This window comes from Hyperolius riggenbachi, chromosome 2 (assembly GCF_040937935.1).
Source record: "Hyperolius riggenbachi isolate aHypRig1 chromosome 2, aHypRig1.pri, whole genome shotgun sequence".
In the NCBI taxonomy this organism is placed as follows: Eukaryota; Metazoa; Chordata; class Amphibia; order Anura; family Hyperoliidae; genus Hyperolius; species Hyperolius riggenbachi.
Window position 1 is genome coordinate 438,925,967 of NC_090647.1, and position 16,870 is coordinate 438,942,836.

A 16,870-nucleotide genomic window follows, 5' to 3' on the forward strand; every position below is an offset into this window, starting at 1 on the left:
AACACAGACCAATACACATAAGTACAGATTAATATTAGTCAAGGTACCACACAGAAGTGGATAGTCAACTAGAATTTACAAGTTCTTGTTTGCACTAAAGCAGACCAGGATAACTGTTGCCTCCTTTATACAAAGAAGAAATTACTTTTAAACAGAAAAATATCTAGGAAATAAACTAATTAACTTATTATCAATCAGGAAACTATTTGTACTGTTGCACAAATCATGTTGATAAGTCTTTTTTAATTGTTATTAGGCATATAAAACGCACCTGAGCAGTTTAAGCTGCGGGCCAGCTCAGTGGCCATCACTTGGATGATGAGGCCAATCCGGAGCCTGAGCATCTCCCCAAACAGGCTGGGCTGAGAGCGGACGTACATGGCCAGATACAGCATTATCTCCTGCAACATTCACAAATTACTGGCTGTTCAACCATTATTCTTTGAACAAACTCTCACTTTCATTATAAGTATCTGAGGAAACCATTGTAATGCACAGGATGTCTGCAGGTCACCTGGATTTTCGATTCTTTAGCTGGCAGCCAAAAAGGGTACCACCATTTCTTTATGATTCAGCATTAGTCCACCACAAAGGTGACCAAATACTCATTTGAGAGTTCTCTCCTTTCCTCAGGTGCCTCACTGAGGTAACCGAGGAAGAGGGAGAACCCCGATACATTGTGTCAGCCTAGTTTGTTGATTCTGCTATGAGCGAATAAAAGGAATGTTATTCTGAAATGGTCGAGCTTTTGGTCACATTTGTGAGGGATCTGAGGAAAAACACATTTTTACAAAAATGTAACAGACTGTACTATGTTTACTCGATAATATTATGGTTTCACATCTTTACTGAGAAGATTCCAGCTGCTAGTATGTAAACAGAGCATTCATGGTCACCAGGACAGGTCAAGAGCAAAATTATCAGTGAAAAACTACTATACTTTTTATTGCGCACTTGTATTCTACCACATGATCATGGTCTGTTAACCTCCCTGGCGGTATGGACGAGCTGAGTTCGTCCAGCAAAACATGCCGACAGGGAGATTTCCTGTTTCTCTGCCCCGCCGGCTGCATTTTTTTCTTATCAGAGGGATTCCCCAGGATGGCTGGATGCCTGACTGCACGCTGTGGGTAGCGATCTGTGCTACCCACAGCGTGCAGAACAAGCATCCAGCCACCCTAGGGAATCCCTGGGCAGCCAGCGGGGCAGAGAATGTGCGGGGGATCCCCCTTGTATGTGGAGGCTGTGCTGGCGGGGGATCCCCCTCTGTGCGAGCGGGGGGAACAACTTTATATGGTGGCTGTTGCGGACAGGGGATCCCCCTCTGTGCGGACGGGGGGATCCCCCTTCTATTGTGGCTGTTGCGGGCGGGGGATCCCCCTCTGTGCGGGTGGGGGGATCCCTCTTCTATTGTGGCTGTTGCGGGCGGCCTATCCCCCTCCTCCCCCTCCCTCCCGATCTCCCCCCTCCCGATCTCCTCCCCCCCCTCTCTAAGCCCATTGAGTAAATGGATTTACTCACCCGAGGGCTTTCTCCAGCGACGGCAGCAGCACTTCCTCCTCCATCTCCAAAGTCCCGGTCTCTGTACAGTTACATTACGAGGCTTGGTGACGTCACCAAGCCTCGTAATGTAACTGTACAGAGAACGAGACTTCGGAGATGGAGGAGGAAGTGCTGCTGCCGTCGCTGGAGAAAGCCCTCGGGTGAGTAAATCTATTTACTCAATGGGCTTAGAGGGGGGGGGAGGAGATCGGGAGGGGGGAGATCGGGAGGGAGGGGGAGGAGGGGGATAGGCCGCCCGCAACAGCCACAATAGAAGGGGGATCCCCCCACCCGCACAGAGGGGGATCCCCTGCCCGCAACAGCCACAATAGAAGGAGGATCTCCCCGTCCGCACAGAGGGGGATCCCCTGCCCGCAACAGCCACTATATAAAGCGGTTCCCCCCGCCCGCACAGAGGGGGATCCCCCACCAGCACAGCCTCCACATACAAGGGGGATCCCCCGCACATTCTCTGCCCCGCTGGCTGCCCAGAGATTCCCTAGGGTGGCTGGATGCTTGTTCTGATGGCAATCACCTAACAGCAGGAAGAATAAAATAATTGACAATAATTAACTGCTAGCACGCCAAAATAGGAAGTGAAGCCATCATTAATTTCCATGAAGCAAAATGTATGAGTTAACTGCTGGTATTGAATATCAGTAATTTACATCACCAGTATTTTACTATGCACTCACCCATTCTCACTTGACCCCTCCCCTTCTAGCGGCACTAACCACCCACCTAATGCCTAAAGCCGCATCTACATGCGTAGATGCGGCTCCGATCCTCCTTATCAATCGAGCCGCTGATGCGGCTCGATTGATAAGATCCGACAGGACGGATCTTGCTTCCGCCGATTCCCTGCTCGCTCCCCGCGAGGGGACAATGGCAGGGAATCCAGCGGAAGATAAGCAGGGACGAGCGGGGAATCTAATGCAGCGCACGCGCGGCGAGCGGGGATGCGGCGGGCACGCGGAAGAGGCGATCCGGCGGCTAATCGAGCCGACGGATCGCAGCCTCATCTACGCGTGTAGATGAGGCTTAATACTAACCCCTCCTTCAAGTGCCTAAAACTAACCTCCCCTCCTTATTCCTAAAGCCGCATCTACACGCTGGATAGTGTAGTAGTGGCTGGATAGTGTAATGGTTAAGGGCTCTGCCTCTGACACAGGAGACCTGGGTTCGAATCTCGGCTCTGCCTGTTCAGTAAGCCTGCACCTATTCAGTAGGAGATCTTGGGCAAGTCTCCCTAACACTGCTACTGCCTATAGAGCGCGTCCTAGTGGCTGCAGCTCTGGCGCTTTGAGTCCGCCAGGAGAAAAGCGCAATATAAATGTTCTGTGTTTGTTGTTTGTTTGTTACACGCGTAGATGCGGCTCCGATCCTCCTTATCAATCGAGCCGCTGATGCGGCTCGATTGATAAGATCCGGCAGGACGGATCTTGCTTCCGCCGATTCCTTGCTCGGTCCCCGCGAGGGGACAATGGCAGGGAATCGAGCGGAAGATAAGCGGCGCCAGCGGGGACGAGCGGGGAATCGAATGCGGCGCACGCGCGGTGAACGGGGACGCGGCAGGCACACACGGGGACACGGAAGATGCGATCCGGCGCCTAATCGAGCCGCCGGATCGCAGCCTCATCTACGCATGTAGATGAGGCTTAACACCTTGTAGCAGATCATCTACAGCCATTATGTCCTATTGGCTGCTATCCGTATAGTGGTGAGTTGGGTACCTCATCAATGATAAATTACACAGGCGTCTATGAGCCGCCTGCCACCCGTATGACCTGATCTGAACTCATGTCTTTCTTACATTTTACTCCATTTTCTTTGAAGAACAACTCTTTGGCGGTCATTTCAATTCATTTTTGACCACCTCAGCTGATAGTCAGGCGTGTGGGCAAGCAATTAAAAAAACAAACAAAACACCATGTCAGTTTAACTTCATTGAGTGATTGGCAACCTAAACAATCCATTCAAACTGTACTGAGTCAAGTATGCTGTGTAGAAGATGTAGTAGGACTTAGCAGAACTGGTTGCTTTGGACAACGCAATTACCTTTAAGACTCATTTGAGGTGACCATATTAAACACTGTGAAAATTATTTTGATAACATGCCGGGAACTTTTCCATGGTTCTCTACCTGTGTGAGTACAGCAAGACTGATATCTTGTCCACTAGCTTCATAGATCAGGTGTGCCAGCTCATCCGGGGGCAAAGGTCTGGAGGGATAAGACAGGACATACATTTTCTACTTACACAAATGACAAATAAATACACTTTTATAAGTAAATTTCAATTTTAAATGGCATTGAACTTTTAGCGGGAAAAAGTGGTCACTAGGATTGATAGCTGCCATTATCACTTAATTCTATGGTTCTCATTCAATTCCCTTTTTCTCCTAGGTGATATTTTCACTTAGCAATAAAATGCCTTATAAGCCACCAGCAAGCAAGCAAAATACTAATAATCAAATGCTGATCCCAGTGTCTGCTTCAGGCAGTGGTCACACTTCTGCTTCAGTTTTCGGCATGTGTTTTCTGCACACCATGTCTGTTTGTATGCAGAAAAATGCAAGCGTTTTTCCACAGCAGCTAATGTTATTGATAGAGAAAACACACGTATTGTGCAGAATTATGCTGCCCATTGAATAACGCAGATTCTCATTTTAAGGCCTACTGCACACTACATGCGATTCCGATTTTTTTAAACGATCCGATTTTTGATTCAGATTAAAAAAGTACTGCATGCTGCTACGTTATTTAATCGGACTCGAACGTATAAAAAAAAATTGTAATCGCATGTAGTGTGCAAGAGGCCTTTATGAATTTTTCTGTACAGAAAACACACACGAAAATAGTGTGACCCCTGCCTCATTGAGGACAGCAGTGTTAAACCCCCTAGTGACCAGGCCATTTTTTGTTAAGTGGGCCACTGCAGCTTTAAGGCCAAGCTGCAGGGCCGCCAAGCTGCAGGGCCGCACAACACAGCACACAAGGGATCCCCTCCTTTTCTCCCCACCAAGATCTTCCTGTTGGTGGGGTCTAATCCTTTTAAGCCACCAGCAAGCAAGCAAAAAAGGCTTCAGCCTATGACAGCAGATCACTGCTGACACTCTGGAGGGCTGTCACTAGTACAGTGCTGCTGCACATCGCAGCGTTGTACAAAGTAATTAGATGGCGGTTTTGCCGTCTAACAGTCTCCCAAGCCCCATAGAAGGCCATCCACGCAAATCGGCGTGGAGCGGTCCTGGGGATGCCGCCGCGTTCACGTCATTGGGCGCAAAGTGGTCGGGAAGTATGAATTCCTGAAAAACTCATTGTGAGGTCTATTCATGCATGCATAGTGGCCCTAAACAAGACTGGAACTCAGACTCCATGGTGGCGCAGCGGAGAGGAACGGACTGACATGGAGTGATCTCGCAGACTTCCTGTGGCTGGAGGAAGCCTCAGGTAAGTAAAATTCTTTTACTTTCATTGTCTCAGATTTACTTTAAGTGTGGAAGGGGTTTTAGAATGTGCCTTTTGCTACAGCTACTTTAGTGCAATAATATGGGCATCACTTACGCTGTGATGGTCTTTTCACGGGGTGCAGGAGGCAGGCCGACCGTCAGCTGCTTCTGGTGGGACAGGATATCGGTGCACGCCTGGGCAGTAAGAACATGTGTGTTATGAAGATTTTAGAATTTTTATCAGATTATCTGTCAAGGAGACGTTAGAAAATTGGCAAATAAAGAGAACAAGATCCTGTACCTCTGCAAGGACTTCCATTTTCTTCCTCATTAACCCCGAGATGTAACGAAGCAGACCCCACTCTCGGTTCAGCCCAGCTTTACCATACAGCTCAGTTAGCAGAAATCGTACTACAACTCCAGACTCTCCGTCCAGATTGGTGTCCCAGTCTAACCCCCTGTCCAGAATGAAAACATGCTACAATGACTACGGGCGTCATTATTTTATTATCAGGAAATGTGCTAAAATCTTGACACATAGCACTAATGCAAAAAACATCACATTTGCATTTTTACAGAAAAACCAAACTCCAGGTTCAGCATAAAAAAAAAATATAGTATACATCAGCTGTTCAGATACTCTGTACAACAGAATAGAAAGCCCACCTTCATCACCTCAGAAATGCTGTAAAGGTAATTCTTGTCACATTCTACACAACATTTCTTAATTGATTTAACTTCTGTTTCACAACTTACTAAATTGAATAAAATATTAAAGTTTAAAACTAGGGTCTCAGTTGAGCAATTTTGGTCAAAATATTGACAGAAACTCAATCGGGGGAAGGCAGTCAACTTTGCTAATAGGATGCAGGGGGCAGCTGTGGAAGATTGGTGGCCTTTGTACTGTTAACGATATTTCAATCAACTTTCCAGCAGGCTTCTGATACAATCTACTGTATCAGAAACTGAGTGGTGTAAAGCAGTAAAATGATAGCTACACCCCCACCCAGTTACCATTCAGAAAGATACGGATTGTTCACCAGACAGGGTGTCCATCACATTATTATTAATTTATAAAGCTCCAACATATTCCGTAGCCAACATAAGCCGCCCAAGTTACAGTGCATCTAAATAATAGTGACTTTGTGGTGGTCTGCAGAATGTCTGATGTCATAACTTCATCACACTTTGCTTTTCTCTCCATTAGCATTTAAGGTTTGATACCACTGCACTTCGCTCCACAAGCATGCAAAAAGTGGTTTAAGGCTTGATTTAAATCATTTATGCAACTTTATACAGAAACAGACGTTATTTCCCACAATTCAAAAAGGCTCCCACAGTGTGATGTCAGGTCCTAGGTCAGCGGTGGCGAACCTACGGCACGCGTGCCGGTCCCGGCACGCGTAGCCTAATCTGCTGGCACGCCACCGCTGCTTATGAACTGGCCGCAGCGTCTACTAGACGCCGCCGCACCAGTTCATATCCCGCAGCCCCGCAGTCTCCCGGGAGGCAGACCAGGGCTACGGCAAGATGGCTGCCGAAGCCCTGTACTGGAGACTATTTGTGTCTCCAGTACAGGGCTTCGGGCGCCATCTTCCCGTAGCCCTGCACTCTGCCTGTCAGCGGCAGCACGGGAGACTGCAGGAGGAACGTCCGGGGGAGATGCGCGCCAGAGCCCAGCCGAGAGAGAAGACTTCTGTCAGGTGAGTACATTAATTTTTTTTTTCAGGTAAAATGCGGCCCACTGTGTTATTTTCTGGTAAAATGTTTTGTCACATTGTGTTTATGTCCTGGTACATGCTGCCCACTGTGTTTGCTTTCTGGTGAAATGTGGCCCACTGCGTTTTTCTGGTGAAATGTGGCCCACTGCGTTTGTTTTCTGGTGAAATGCTGCCCGCTGCGTTTGTTTGCTGGTGAAATGCTACCCTCTGCGTTTGTTTTCTGGTAAAATGCTGCCCGCTGCGTTTGTTTTCTGGTGAAATGCTGCCCGCTGCGTTTGTTTTCTGGTGAAATGTGGCCCACTGCGTTTGTTTGCTGGTGAAATGCTACGCTCTGCGTTTGTTTTCTGGTGAAATGTGGCCCACTGCGTTTGTTTGCTGGTGAAATGTGGCCCACTGTTTGTTTTCTGGTGAAATGCTGCCCACTGTTTGTTTTCTGGTGAAATGCTGCCCACTGCGTTTGTTTTCTGGTGAAATGTGGCCCACTGCGTTTGTTTTCTGGTGAAATGCTGCTTGCTGCGTTTGTTTTCTGGTGAAATGTGGCCCACTGCATTTGTTTGCTGGTGAAATGCTACCCTCTGCGTTTGTTTTCTGGTAAAATGCTGCACGCTGCGTTTGTTTTCTGGTGAAATGCTGCCCGCTGCGTTTGTTTTCTGGTGAAATGTGGCCCACTGCATTTGTTTGCTGGTGAAATGCTACCCTCTGCGTTTATTTTCTGGTGAAATGTGGCCCACTGCGTTTGTTTGCTGGTGAAATGCTACGCTCTGCGTTTGTTTTCTGGTGAAATGTGGCCCACTGCGTTTGTTTGCTGGTGAAATGTGGCCCACTGTTTGTTTTCTGGTGAAATGCTGCCCACTGCGTTTGTTTTCTGGTGAAATGTGGCCCACTGCGTTTGTTTTCTGGTGAAATGCTGCTTGCTGCGTTTGTTTTCTGGTGAAATGTGGCCCACTGCGTTTGTTTGCTGGTGAAATGCTACCCTCTGCGTTTGTTTTCTGGTGAAATGTGGCCCACTGCGTTTGTTTTCTGGTGAAATGTGGCCCACTGCGTTTGTTTTCTGGTGAAATGTGGCCCACCGCGTTTGTTTGCTGGTGAAATGCTACCCTCTGCGTTTGTTTTCTGGTGAATTGTGGCCCACTGCGTTTCTTTTCTGGTGAAATGCTGCCCGCTGCGTTTGTTTTCTGGTGAAATGCTGCCTGCTGCGTTTGTTTTCTGGTGAAATGTGGCCCACTGCGTTTGTTTGCTGGTGAAATGCTACCCTCTGCGTTTATTTTCTGGTGAAATGTGGCCCACTGCGTTTGTTTGCTGGTGAAATGTGGCCCACTGTTTGTTTTCTAGTGAAATGCTGCCCACTGCGTTTATTTTCTGGTGCAATGTGGCCCACATTGCATTATTTTCTGCTGAAATAGTGCACACATTGCATTTTCTGGTGTCTGGGGTAACTTGCTGCATATATTATTAAGGGCTCATTCACACTACAGAACGTATGCACGAATGCGATTTCATGCATGCGCTGCCAACGCACAGTGATCGCACGGAATGCACGTTCTGGTGCGCTAAAGCGTGGACGTCAGCAGCTGTACCCATCGGGGAAACGTATGCGTTGTGCGTTAAAATGTTCCCAGGTGCGTTACAACGTAACGCATGGGAACGCACACCTGTAGTGTGAATGGTAACTTGGAAGTCTATTGACTTTCATGTTACCATATTAATCTTACATTATGTGCGTTGCGTCAAAACTGACAGTGCAGCAAATAGTGTGAATGAGCACTTAACGGTCATAGTTGGCTATATTTGCTGCTTTGGGGTTACGGCGGGTACAAATAGCATCATACAGTTTCTGCACACCCATGATGCGAATCCTCGTTTCACCACATCATGGCGGAAAACACTGCTTTCTTATGCCTCGCTGTTACATCAGTATGTTAGCTCCGCCCATACAATATCATGGCCATGCCCATATTTCGGCACGGCACGCGACCCCCCCCCCCCCCCACCAGCGGCACTCGGAGATAAAAAAGTCGATGTTAGGTCGCAGTTTGGGCACTCGGCCTCTGAAAGGTTAGCCATCACTGTCCTAGGTCCTCTGTATGTTGTCCGTTCTCCTTGCTCCCCTGGTCCCAGTAATCACTCCTTGAAAAATGTGACTTTTGGACAAAGTCAAATTTTCAGATAGGAAGAGGCGGGCTTGTTGGGATGTTCCCTCCCGTCACCCTCCCACTGCCTTGTCTTTCCTGCTCCATTCACTCCCCTTAAAGGGAACCTTATTTTTAAAGGGAACCTTATTTTTTTTTTTTAAAGTTTAACTTCTATCAACCCCCTGCCACCACCCTGCGCCTACACGGTCCCTGAGGAATCCTCCAGTCCCCAGCAGGGTGACTCAGAGTCGATGGCCACCGAGCAGGCGTGGCTGCGGGGCGCCCTTGATCATGCTCCTGTTTCCGGGAGCGTTCTGCATGTGCGCAGTAGAGATTTCCCTGTACTGTACATGCGCAGTACGCTCCCATCCATGGGAGCGTGATCAGGAGGCACGCAGACCGAGGCCTTGCATCCAGAAGAAAGAGGGGTGCTGCAGAGGACTGAAGGATCACTCAGTGATGACGCAGACACAGGGCGGCTGCAGGGGGGCGGTAGAAGCCCTAGATAAGTTAAACTATTTTTTTCCGGCAATTTAGGTTCACTTTAAGAGTAGGGAATGGGAGGGCAATAGGAGGAAACATCTCTATATGAAAATTTGACTTTAGCTAATAGTCAGATTTTTCAAGGAGTGATTATGGAGACCAGGGATTACGAGAAGAGGAATGGACAAAGCACAGAGGTATGTGAATCCATCATGAACATTCCTCTGTGCTTACCTTAGGTAGAATTGAGTCAGGTATTCTTTGAACATATAAAAGAGAATTATGTTAGGGTGGGGAGCTGAGGGTTAGGTATTTAGGTGGCCAGCAATGATAAAATTATCCGGATGATTGATACCCTGATTTAATCGAATATTAATCCGAACTGACTGGAAGAAAAGCTGCTATCCAATAGGATTAGATTAACTGAATCGATTAATTTTTTGGATGGATTCCATCAATCTGATAGAATTGGTTAGCAGCTTCTCTTCCGTCAGTGGGCCCAAATGATTGTTTCCCATCGATATTATGCTCGAATCGGGTGATCGATCGTCTGGAGAATTGTATCATTAATGTCCACCATAAGGAAGATTTTAACAGATTGGTTTTAGGGTTGGTCATCAAGAAGAGTTTAGGGTTAGACAATAAGAAGAAGAGCAACGTCTGGAGATAGCGAAGCAACAAGAAAGCTAATTGGAGAATATCTGCAATTACACTTTACCGATTTTCTATTGAACAGCATGTCCAGCAGCCAAATACATCAGCGGCTTTGTAAACATACCATATTTAGGAATTCAAATTAGAAGAAGGCCACCCAGCTTCAGAAACTACAAAAAATGTTAACAGGTTATACTTAGAGATCAGAAAAAATTTGCCATTAGAAATGATAGGATGATTTTTGTAGGCTGGAGATTCCCTCTATGCCACTGCTCTTTAGATTGTAAAACCAGTGTTATAAACCCAATAAAACTCACAAGATTATACAAAATGAAGTAATCATCTGTAACTCACTTGATTACACACAGTATGTACAGTATATCAGCCTGGTCTTGGAGAGTAGAGCAATCTTTCAGTTGTTCCACCAGCTTCTGACAATCGACATTACCCTGTGAGTCCCTTGGTAAGTCTAACTCGACTTCTTTATCCTGTAAGAAAATACAACATAAATCACACAAAGTTTGCACATTCCGACAGAAAAGTGTGCAGCCAGCTTAAAGTGTTAGCAGACTTTTAGATTTAAGTGTGCTTAAAATAGGGCTCTGATCAATAATGTACTATACTTGCATTATTAGTTTGAACCCAGTCTTATAACACTGGCATTTGACCTTATTATGTATACTATAACCAGTTATGCTGTTACTACTACAAAGATAATATGTTAGCTACAGGGTGTGCTGATCCATGTTTAAAAATAGGTTAATAAAAGGTTCCCATTTCCTCAGAAGTGTTTCCAAGTTCCTCTCTTGTAAATGGTCTCTCTGCATTCATTATCTCTGAAAAGATCTTACCTATCAATCTCTGATCATGGTCTAGTAAGGAGTCATTTCTGATTGTAAATGTTAAAGAAACATGCCAGTATCTTAAAGTAAACCTAAACCAAATGTAAAAAAAAAAAACCTTACCTGGTGCTTCTACCAGCCCCTTGCGCTGTCACAGTCCTCTGGTCCCCCGCAGCCGTTAACTTTCTTTTTCCACAGACTGACCAGTCAATGGATACTGCACATGCACGTCCCTGGCTGTGCGTGTACTTGATTACACTCCCATAGGCGGGAGCGTCTTGCACAGGCGCAGTACAAGATTTCTGTGTACTGTGCAGGACATTCCCGGCGACAGTAGCGTGATCGAGGAAGCGCAAGGCCAGGGCCGCCCAGGCACAATGGGCATTGACTGGCCAGTAGGTGGAAAACGCAACTTAGCAGCTGCAGGGGACCGGAGGATCGTTGAGTGATGGAGCGGGCAGAGGGCAGCTGCAGTGGGCTGGTAAAAGCCCCAGGTAAGCGAAACCTTTTTCTTCTGTTTGGTTTAGGTTTTCTTTAAAGTGAACTGGAGGCTTTTTTTTGGGGGGGGGGGGGGGGGGGGGGGGGCAGCCAATGGGACACAGAGGCATGTTCCCTGCAGCATGACATGCATCTGCCCCCCCACCCCACTGTGCCGCTCTCTGCCCCTAACCCCCCACCACCACCCCCCAAAATTGGCGACATTGGCCTACCCCAGCTGACATTGGGCAGCTCTGCCTCTGCACGGCCACTCCCCCGCCTCACAGAGCAGCTCTTCCAGTGTTGTGGCCCAAGGGGTCACAGAATTGAAAGTGAGCCCTAGCAGGCCACAGGAGTGGTGGAGATTGGTGGAATTGCAGCTACCTGATCAGACCATCCCCCCAGATCAGATAGCATTTTTTTTTTTTTAAATTTATATCCCCACCTCGGGTTACCTTTAACTGCTTCCCGACTGCCTAATGCAGATTGGCGGCGGGTCCGCTGCTCTCTTGTTCCTCCACGATGCATATATACATCATCTCGTGAGAAACAAGATTTGACGGGAGCTTGCGCTCGCATGCCATCAGCCTGCCAGCCAATGATCGGCGCTGCCAGGCTGTTTATTTTATGAATTCTTAAAGTATTTATGTAGCGTCGACATCTTACGCTGCGCTGTACAGAGTATATTGTCTTGTCACTAACTGTCCCTCGGAGGGGCTCACAATCCAATCCCTTCCATAGACCTACGTCCATGTATGTATTGTGTAGTGTATGCATCTTAATCTAGGGTCAATTGGGGGAGGGGGCAGGTTTAAAAAATATTTTTTTTACAAAAATTTCAAGATTTTTTCATCATTTTAATAAAAATAGCAGCAATAATCAAATACCACCAAAAGAAAGCTCTATTTGTGAGAAGAAAAGGAAGTAAAATTCACTTGGGTGCTAAGTTGTATGACCAAGCAATAAACCATTAAAGTTGTGAAGTGCCAAATTGTAAAAAATGTCCTGGTCACTGGGGGGTATAAACCTCTAGGGCTCAAGTGGTTAAAAAACAGGGGTAAAATTAGTAATGTATGTAAACTGCATTATTGGTCATACACAATAAGAATATTCCACAAGTTTACTACTCGCTCTGGGGAGATCATCTTAATTTCTACAAAAACACCAAGAAATTTTAAGAAACCTGCTTAAAGTAAACTAGAGATGAACTAAATAGAAAAATCGATTCTTACTTGCAGCTTCCTCCAGCAGCATTAGCCCGTCTGAGTCCATCCTCCCGCAGTCTGCCGTTCAGCCACGATAAGCCCCAGTAATAGGCTCAGTCGCGTCAGTCCAGGTCTACTGCGCACGCGCAGAAGGTCCACGTATGCGCAGAAGATCCAGACTGAACCCGACTGAAGCCTATTACTGGGTCTGATTGAGGCTGAACGGCAAACTGCGTGAGGACAGCGTGGGACTTAAATGGGCTTATGCTGCTGGAGGAAGCTGTGGGTAAGTATTGATTTTTCTATTTAGTCAGGCTCTGGTACACTTTAAGGGATGTGAAGTCCCACTCTGTAGTAGGGCTGGTCAATGCGATGCAAATAATTTCAAGTTGATGCAGCACTGTGCAAATTTTGTATGCAAATTTATGCAGCTTGAAAATGAACCAATAAAATTCTGCCAAGGTAAAATTTGATTGGTCCATTTTCAAGCTGCATACATATCCATTTAAAATGTGCATACTTCTGCATAAACTTGAAATTTGCATCTCACTGACCATCCCGACTTTGCACAGCTGTCATAAGAACAAGAGTCCATAATAAAGATTAAACATCAAGGAGTTTTACTGAATACAACATAACGAATAAAATTGCAGTTTTTTTTTTGTTTGTTTTTTTTACAATATTACTTGATAAAATTATTTAGTCATTGTTTGCTCATTGTAAAATCTCCCCTCTCCCCGATTTACATTGTGAAATTTATCACAGGTGAGAACCTGTTTACTGCTGGTAGGTGCATCAGTGCATCATGGCGGAATTTTAGTTTACTGTGTGTATATTAAGGGGAAAGCTCTATAATGGCGCCACAAACAAAAATAAAAAAATCAACAATGGCTCTTTACTCTCTCCGTGCACTAACCAAAATTATAAAATAAATTGTGGAAAGACACTTCCACTTTACCCCTTGACAACTATACTGATCTTAATAAATTAAAACCTTAAACCAGCCATATTTACCTATAGAAGCTGGAAAGGAAAGTTGCAGCAATGTTGGTTTGGAGATCTCTGCGCCAAAATTAAACTTGCTCAACTGATATATATTCAAAATAGTAAACCAATAAATAATTCCATCAGCATGCATGTAATAATAATGTTGTAAGTTGTGCTCAGACATCTTCTATATAGCAAAACTCCATATCGACCATTACATCCAGCATTACCTGAGGTCTGGATGAGGCCTGAGGAACTTCTAAAAGATTCAATGACTTTCGATGACCACTTAAATTCTTAGTAGGCAAAAACAAAGACGAAGCTGAAATGATAAATTAAAACATGGGAACATCAAAATGCACAACAGCACATAAACAGTACCTGAGATAAATACAGTGAAGGAAGACACGTTCATACTCATGAATATGTGTGTTTGGGTCAACCTGTTACACATAAATAAATATAATTATTGAGAAGTGGACACTACAAAATAAGACGTGCCATAAAATCCAGGATTTGTTGATTAGCCTCAATTTAAAGTGGTCTGAAACTCTGACATAACATTCAATTAAAATGTGTTTTCCTACTTTGTATTACTCATACTGTTACCAGATTTGCTTTTGTGCACAAGTAATATTGTCTGTTTACAAATTTACAAAGTTTCCAAAGTGTAGTTTATTGCGCCCTAAAAGCTGTCATTGCATTTTATTCAAACTGCTTTTTATTATACAGTATATTAACATCTTCTAATGCGCTATTCGTGTGTGTGTGTGTGTGTGTGTGTGTGTGTGTGTGTGTGTGTGTGTGTGTGTGTGTGTGTGTGTGTGTGTGTGTGTGTGAGTGTGTGTGTGTGTGTGTGTGTGTGTGTGTGTAGCACAGAGAGCTTTAACCTTCCTGGCGGTAAGCCCGAGCTGAGCTCGGGCTATGCCGCGCAGGAGGATATCTCTGCCCCTGGTGGGGCGATTTGCCCCATTTAAAGAGCTGTGCGCGCAGCCAGCACTTTGCTAGCCGCGCGCACAGCTTGATCGCCGCCGCTCTGTGGCGATCGCCCGCACGCAGCGGCGGTAGAGGGCCCCCGCCAGAGCCCTGCACTGCCCGGGACAATGAGTTCCAGGCAGCACTATGGGCTGGATAAGAGGCGTCTGACGTCAGGACGTCGGCTGACGTCATTCCGATTGTCGCCATGGCGACAGAAGAAGCCAAACAGGGGACCGCGTTATATACGCGTTCCCCTGTTTGCTATTGATGCCGGCGACGATCGCACTAGAGGGACACATGCGCCCTCTAGTGGTGTTTCATGTAGCTACCACTCTGGTAGCTTTACATGAAACAAAATTTTTTTTTTTTTTTTTAAATGGATTTCTGCCAATTTGGCAGAAAAAAATTAACCGCCAGGAGGGTTAAAGAAAGCTCCTTTTCACTTGTTATACTGTGTTTATTTACATTCCAATGTTGTTACATTGGGGTAAATTCATAAAGCATTCCCGCATGCGGTAATGCTCATCAAAACAGCTGACTTTACCGAACACTTAGCAAAATGTCAATTCATAAAAGCTGTTACCACATGAAAAGCTACAATTTCTGAGCAGTGAGGTAAATTACCGCCCTATGCGGTGAGCACCTCAACACATATCATTAAATGTAAATTCATAAAGATTAGAGCAGGCGGTACTTTCCGTGCCATTACCATCTGTTTAGAAGTGATAAGAGAGCGGATAACAGCAAAGTTAATTGGGACAGATCTCCCAGGCAGCAGCGCGAGGACTGAACAAAAAAGGCTTTCCGGAATACCACAGGCTGTGTTTTTTAACCTCTTTGGTACCTGTTTTCAGATATAGTTCACATCAGAAAGCCTGCCTGTGCAACATTTCTTGAAGTTCTTCTAAGCTGTGGCATTTAAATAGATTGTTTAGAAAGACTAATAGACAGATTCAGCGCAGATTCAGGGCAAGGAGAGGCAGTTTTAAAAAAAAAAACACACATCTAAAGGGAAGTTGGGGATGCCTCTTATTGTAACCCTGTCTCTGCAAGGAGAAAATGTATCAACTCAGGCAGCACCGCTAGCTTAGTTAGGAAAATCCCCGAACTTCTATCGCAACTGTAAACATTTTTATGCATTAGCACACAGAAGTCTAAAATACAGAATGCGGTATTTTCCCTCCCAGATTTTTTTTTTTACGGCAAAGTTTTTTATGAATCGAGGCCAATGTGTGTAAAGATACTGTTATCTTCAGTTTGGATGCGGATTTGAAGCTGAATAGCAGGACAACGTGCTTTGTTTAACCATTTCAGTAATGTTCTGCTAAAAAAAAAAAAATTATGGGATAATCGCTTTCAAGCTGTGAGGAATCTATTAGATCAAAGTAGAAATGTGGCTTTCAGACCACTTTAAAGTAAGAAAAAAAAGACTGCCACGCCAGTTTTCTGCCTTTGCAAAGACTGCTAAGAGAGAATGGGGCTGATTCATTAATGTTACCGCACTGAAGCAGTGCGAGTTAAATGGGTTTATGAAAGTTAGATTGGCTAACAGGCGCCAATGATATTAGCGCAACTTAATGATCCCGTGGGCACGCTACTGGCAGCATAGCATGTGTTCCTTAGCAACAGTCGATAATTGAAATGGCGCGCGATAGTGACATATTGCTACTGCAAATTTGCTTAGTTGCTTAATTAACGTAGTATCGGCTACCCGAGTGAAGTATCGCAGTAGCAATACGTCACTACCTCGCGACAATTAATATTATCGGCCGTTGCTTAGGAATGCACGCTACTCTGCCACTAGCACGTGCAGCGTGCGATAATTTATTAGCACGGAAGAGGAGATTACTCGCGTTGTGTCAGGGCGTTCGTAATCATGAATCAACCTAATTGTAAGAGATATGCCAAAAGACTTTGGCTTTGGGTTTGGCTGATGACTCCTTTAAGAGAACAATGTTATTTGTGGCTTAAAGTGAATCAGAGATGAAGCACCCTCATGTATTTTACCTTATATATCAGTGGGAACATTAGAGAAAACACCTTCCATGCTGTCTGTTTCATTCTTCACTGCTCAGCCTTATTCTAATCAACCCTGATAAAATTCCCAACTGAGCATTCGGTCTGGCTTTGCTAAGGAATGATTATAGCTGAGTCATTATAGCAGAGCCAGAAGGGGGCAGGCTTGGGCTTGAAAAGACATGAGAAGACACAACTCTGCTATAATGATTCCTGAGCAAAGCCTGACTGAGTGCTCAGTTGGGAATTTTATCAGGGCTGATAAGAAGCAAGCTGATCAATGAAGAATGAAACAGAGAGCAGGGTAGGTGTTTTCTCAAATGTTACCACTGATATATATGGTAAAATACATGTGGGTGCTTCGTCTCTGGTTCACTTTAAT

The 16,870-nt window shown here is 45.4% G+C and overlaps 1 protein-coding gene across 3 annotated transcripts in view; it reads right to left on the bottom strand.

The window, feature by feature from the left end:
• The window catches only part of PHKA2 (phosphorylase kinase regulatory subunit alpha 2), a 175,585-nt gene that overhangs the window by 28,795 nt on the left and 129,920 nt on the right, over nucleotides 1–16,870 (bottom strand). For all 3 annotated transcript variants that reach the window (XM_068269976.1, XM_068269978.1, XM_068269977.1), the window contains exons 21-26: nucleotides 13,725–13,816; nucleotides 10,338–10,471; nucleotides 5,295–5,451; nucleotides 5,109–5,188; nucleotides 3,686–3,764; nucleotides 272–401 (exon numbers count right to left, since the gene is read on the bottom strand). In XM_068269976.1, the coding sequence (XP_068126077.1) occupies nucleotides 272–401; nucleotides 3,686–3,764; nucleotides 5,109–5,188; nucleotides 5,295–5,451; nucleotides 10,338–10,471; nucleotides 13,725–13,816 (672 nt within the window). The remainder of the gene's footprint in view (nucleotides 1–271; nucleotides 402–3,685; nucleotides 3,765–5,108; nucleotides 5,189–5,294; nucleotides 5,452–10,337; nucleotides 10,472–13,724; nucleotides 13,817–16,870) is intronic.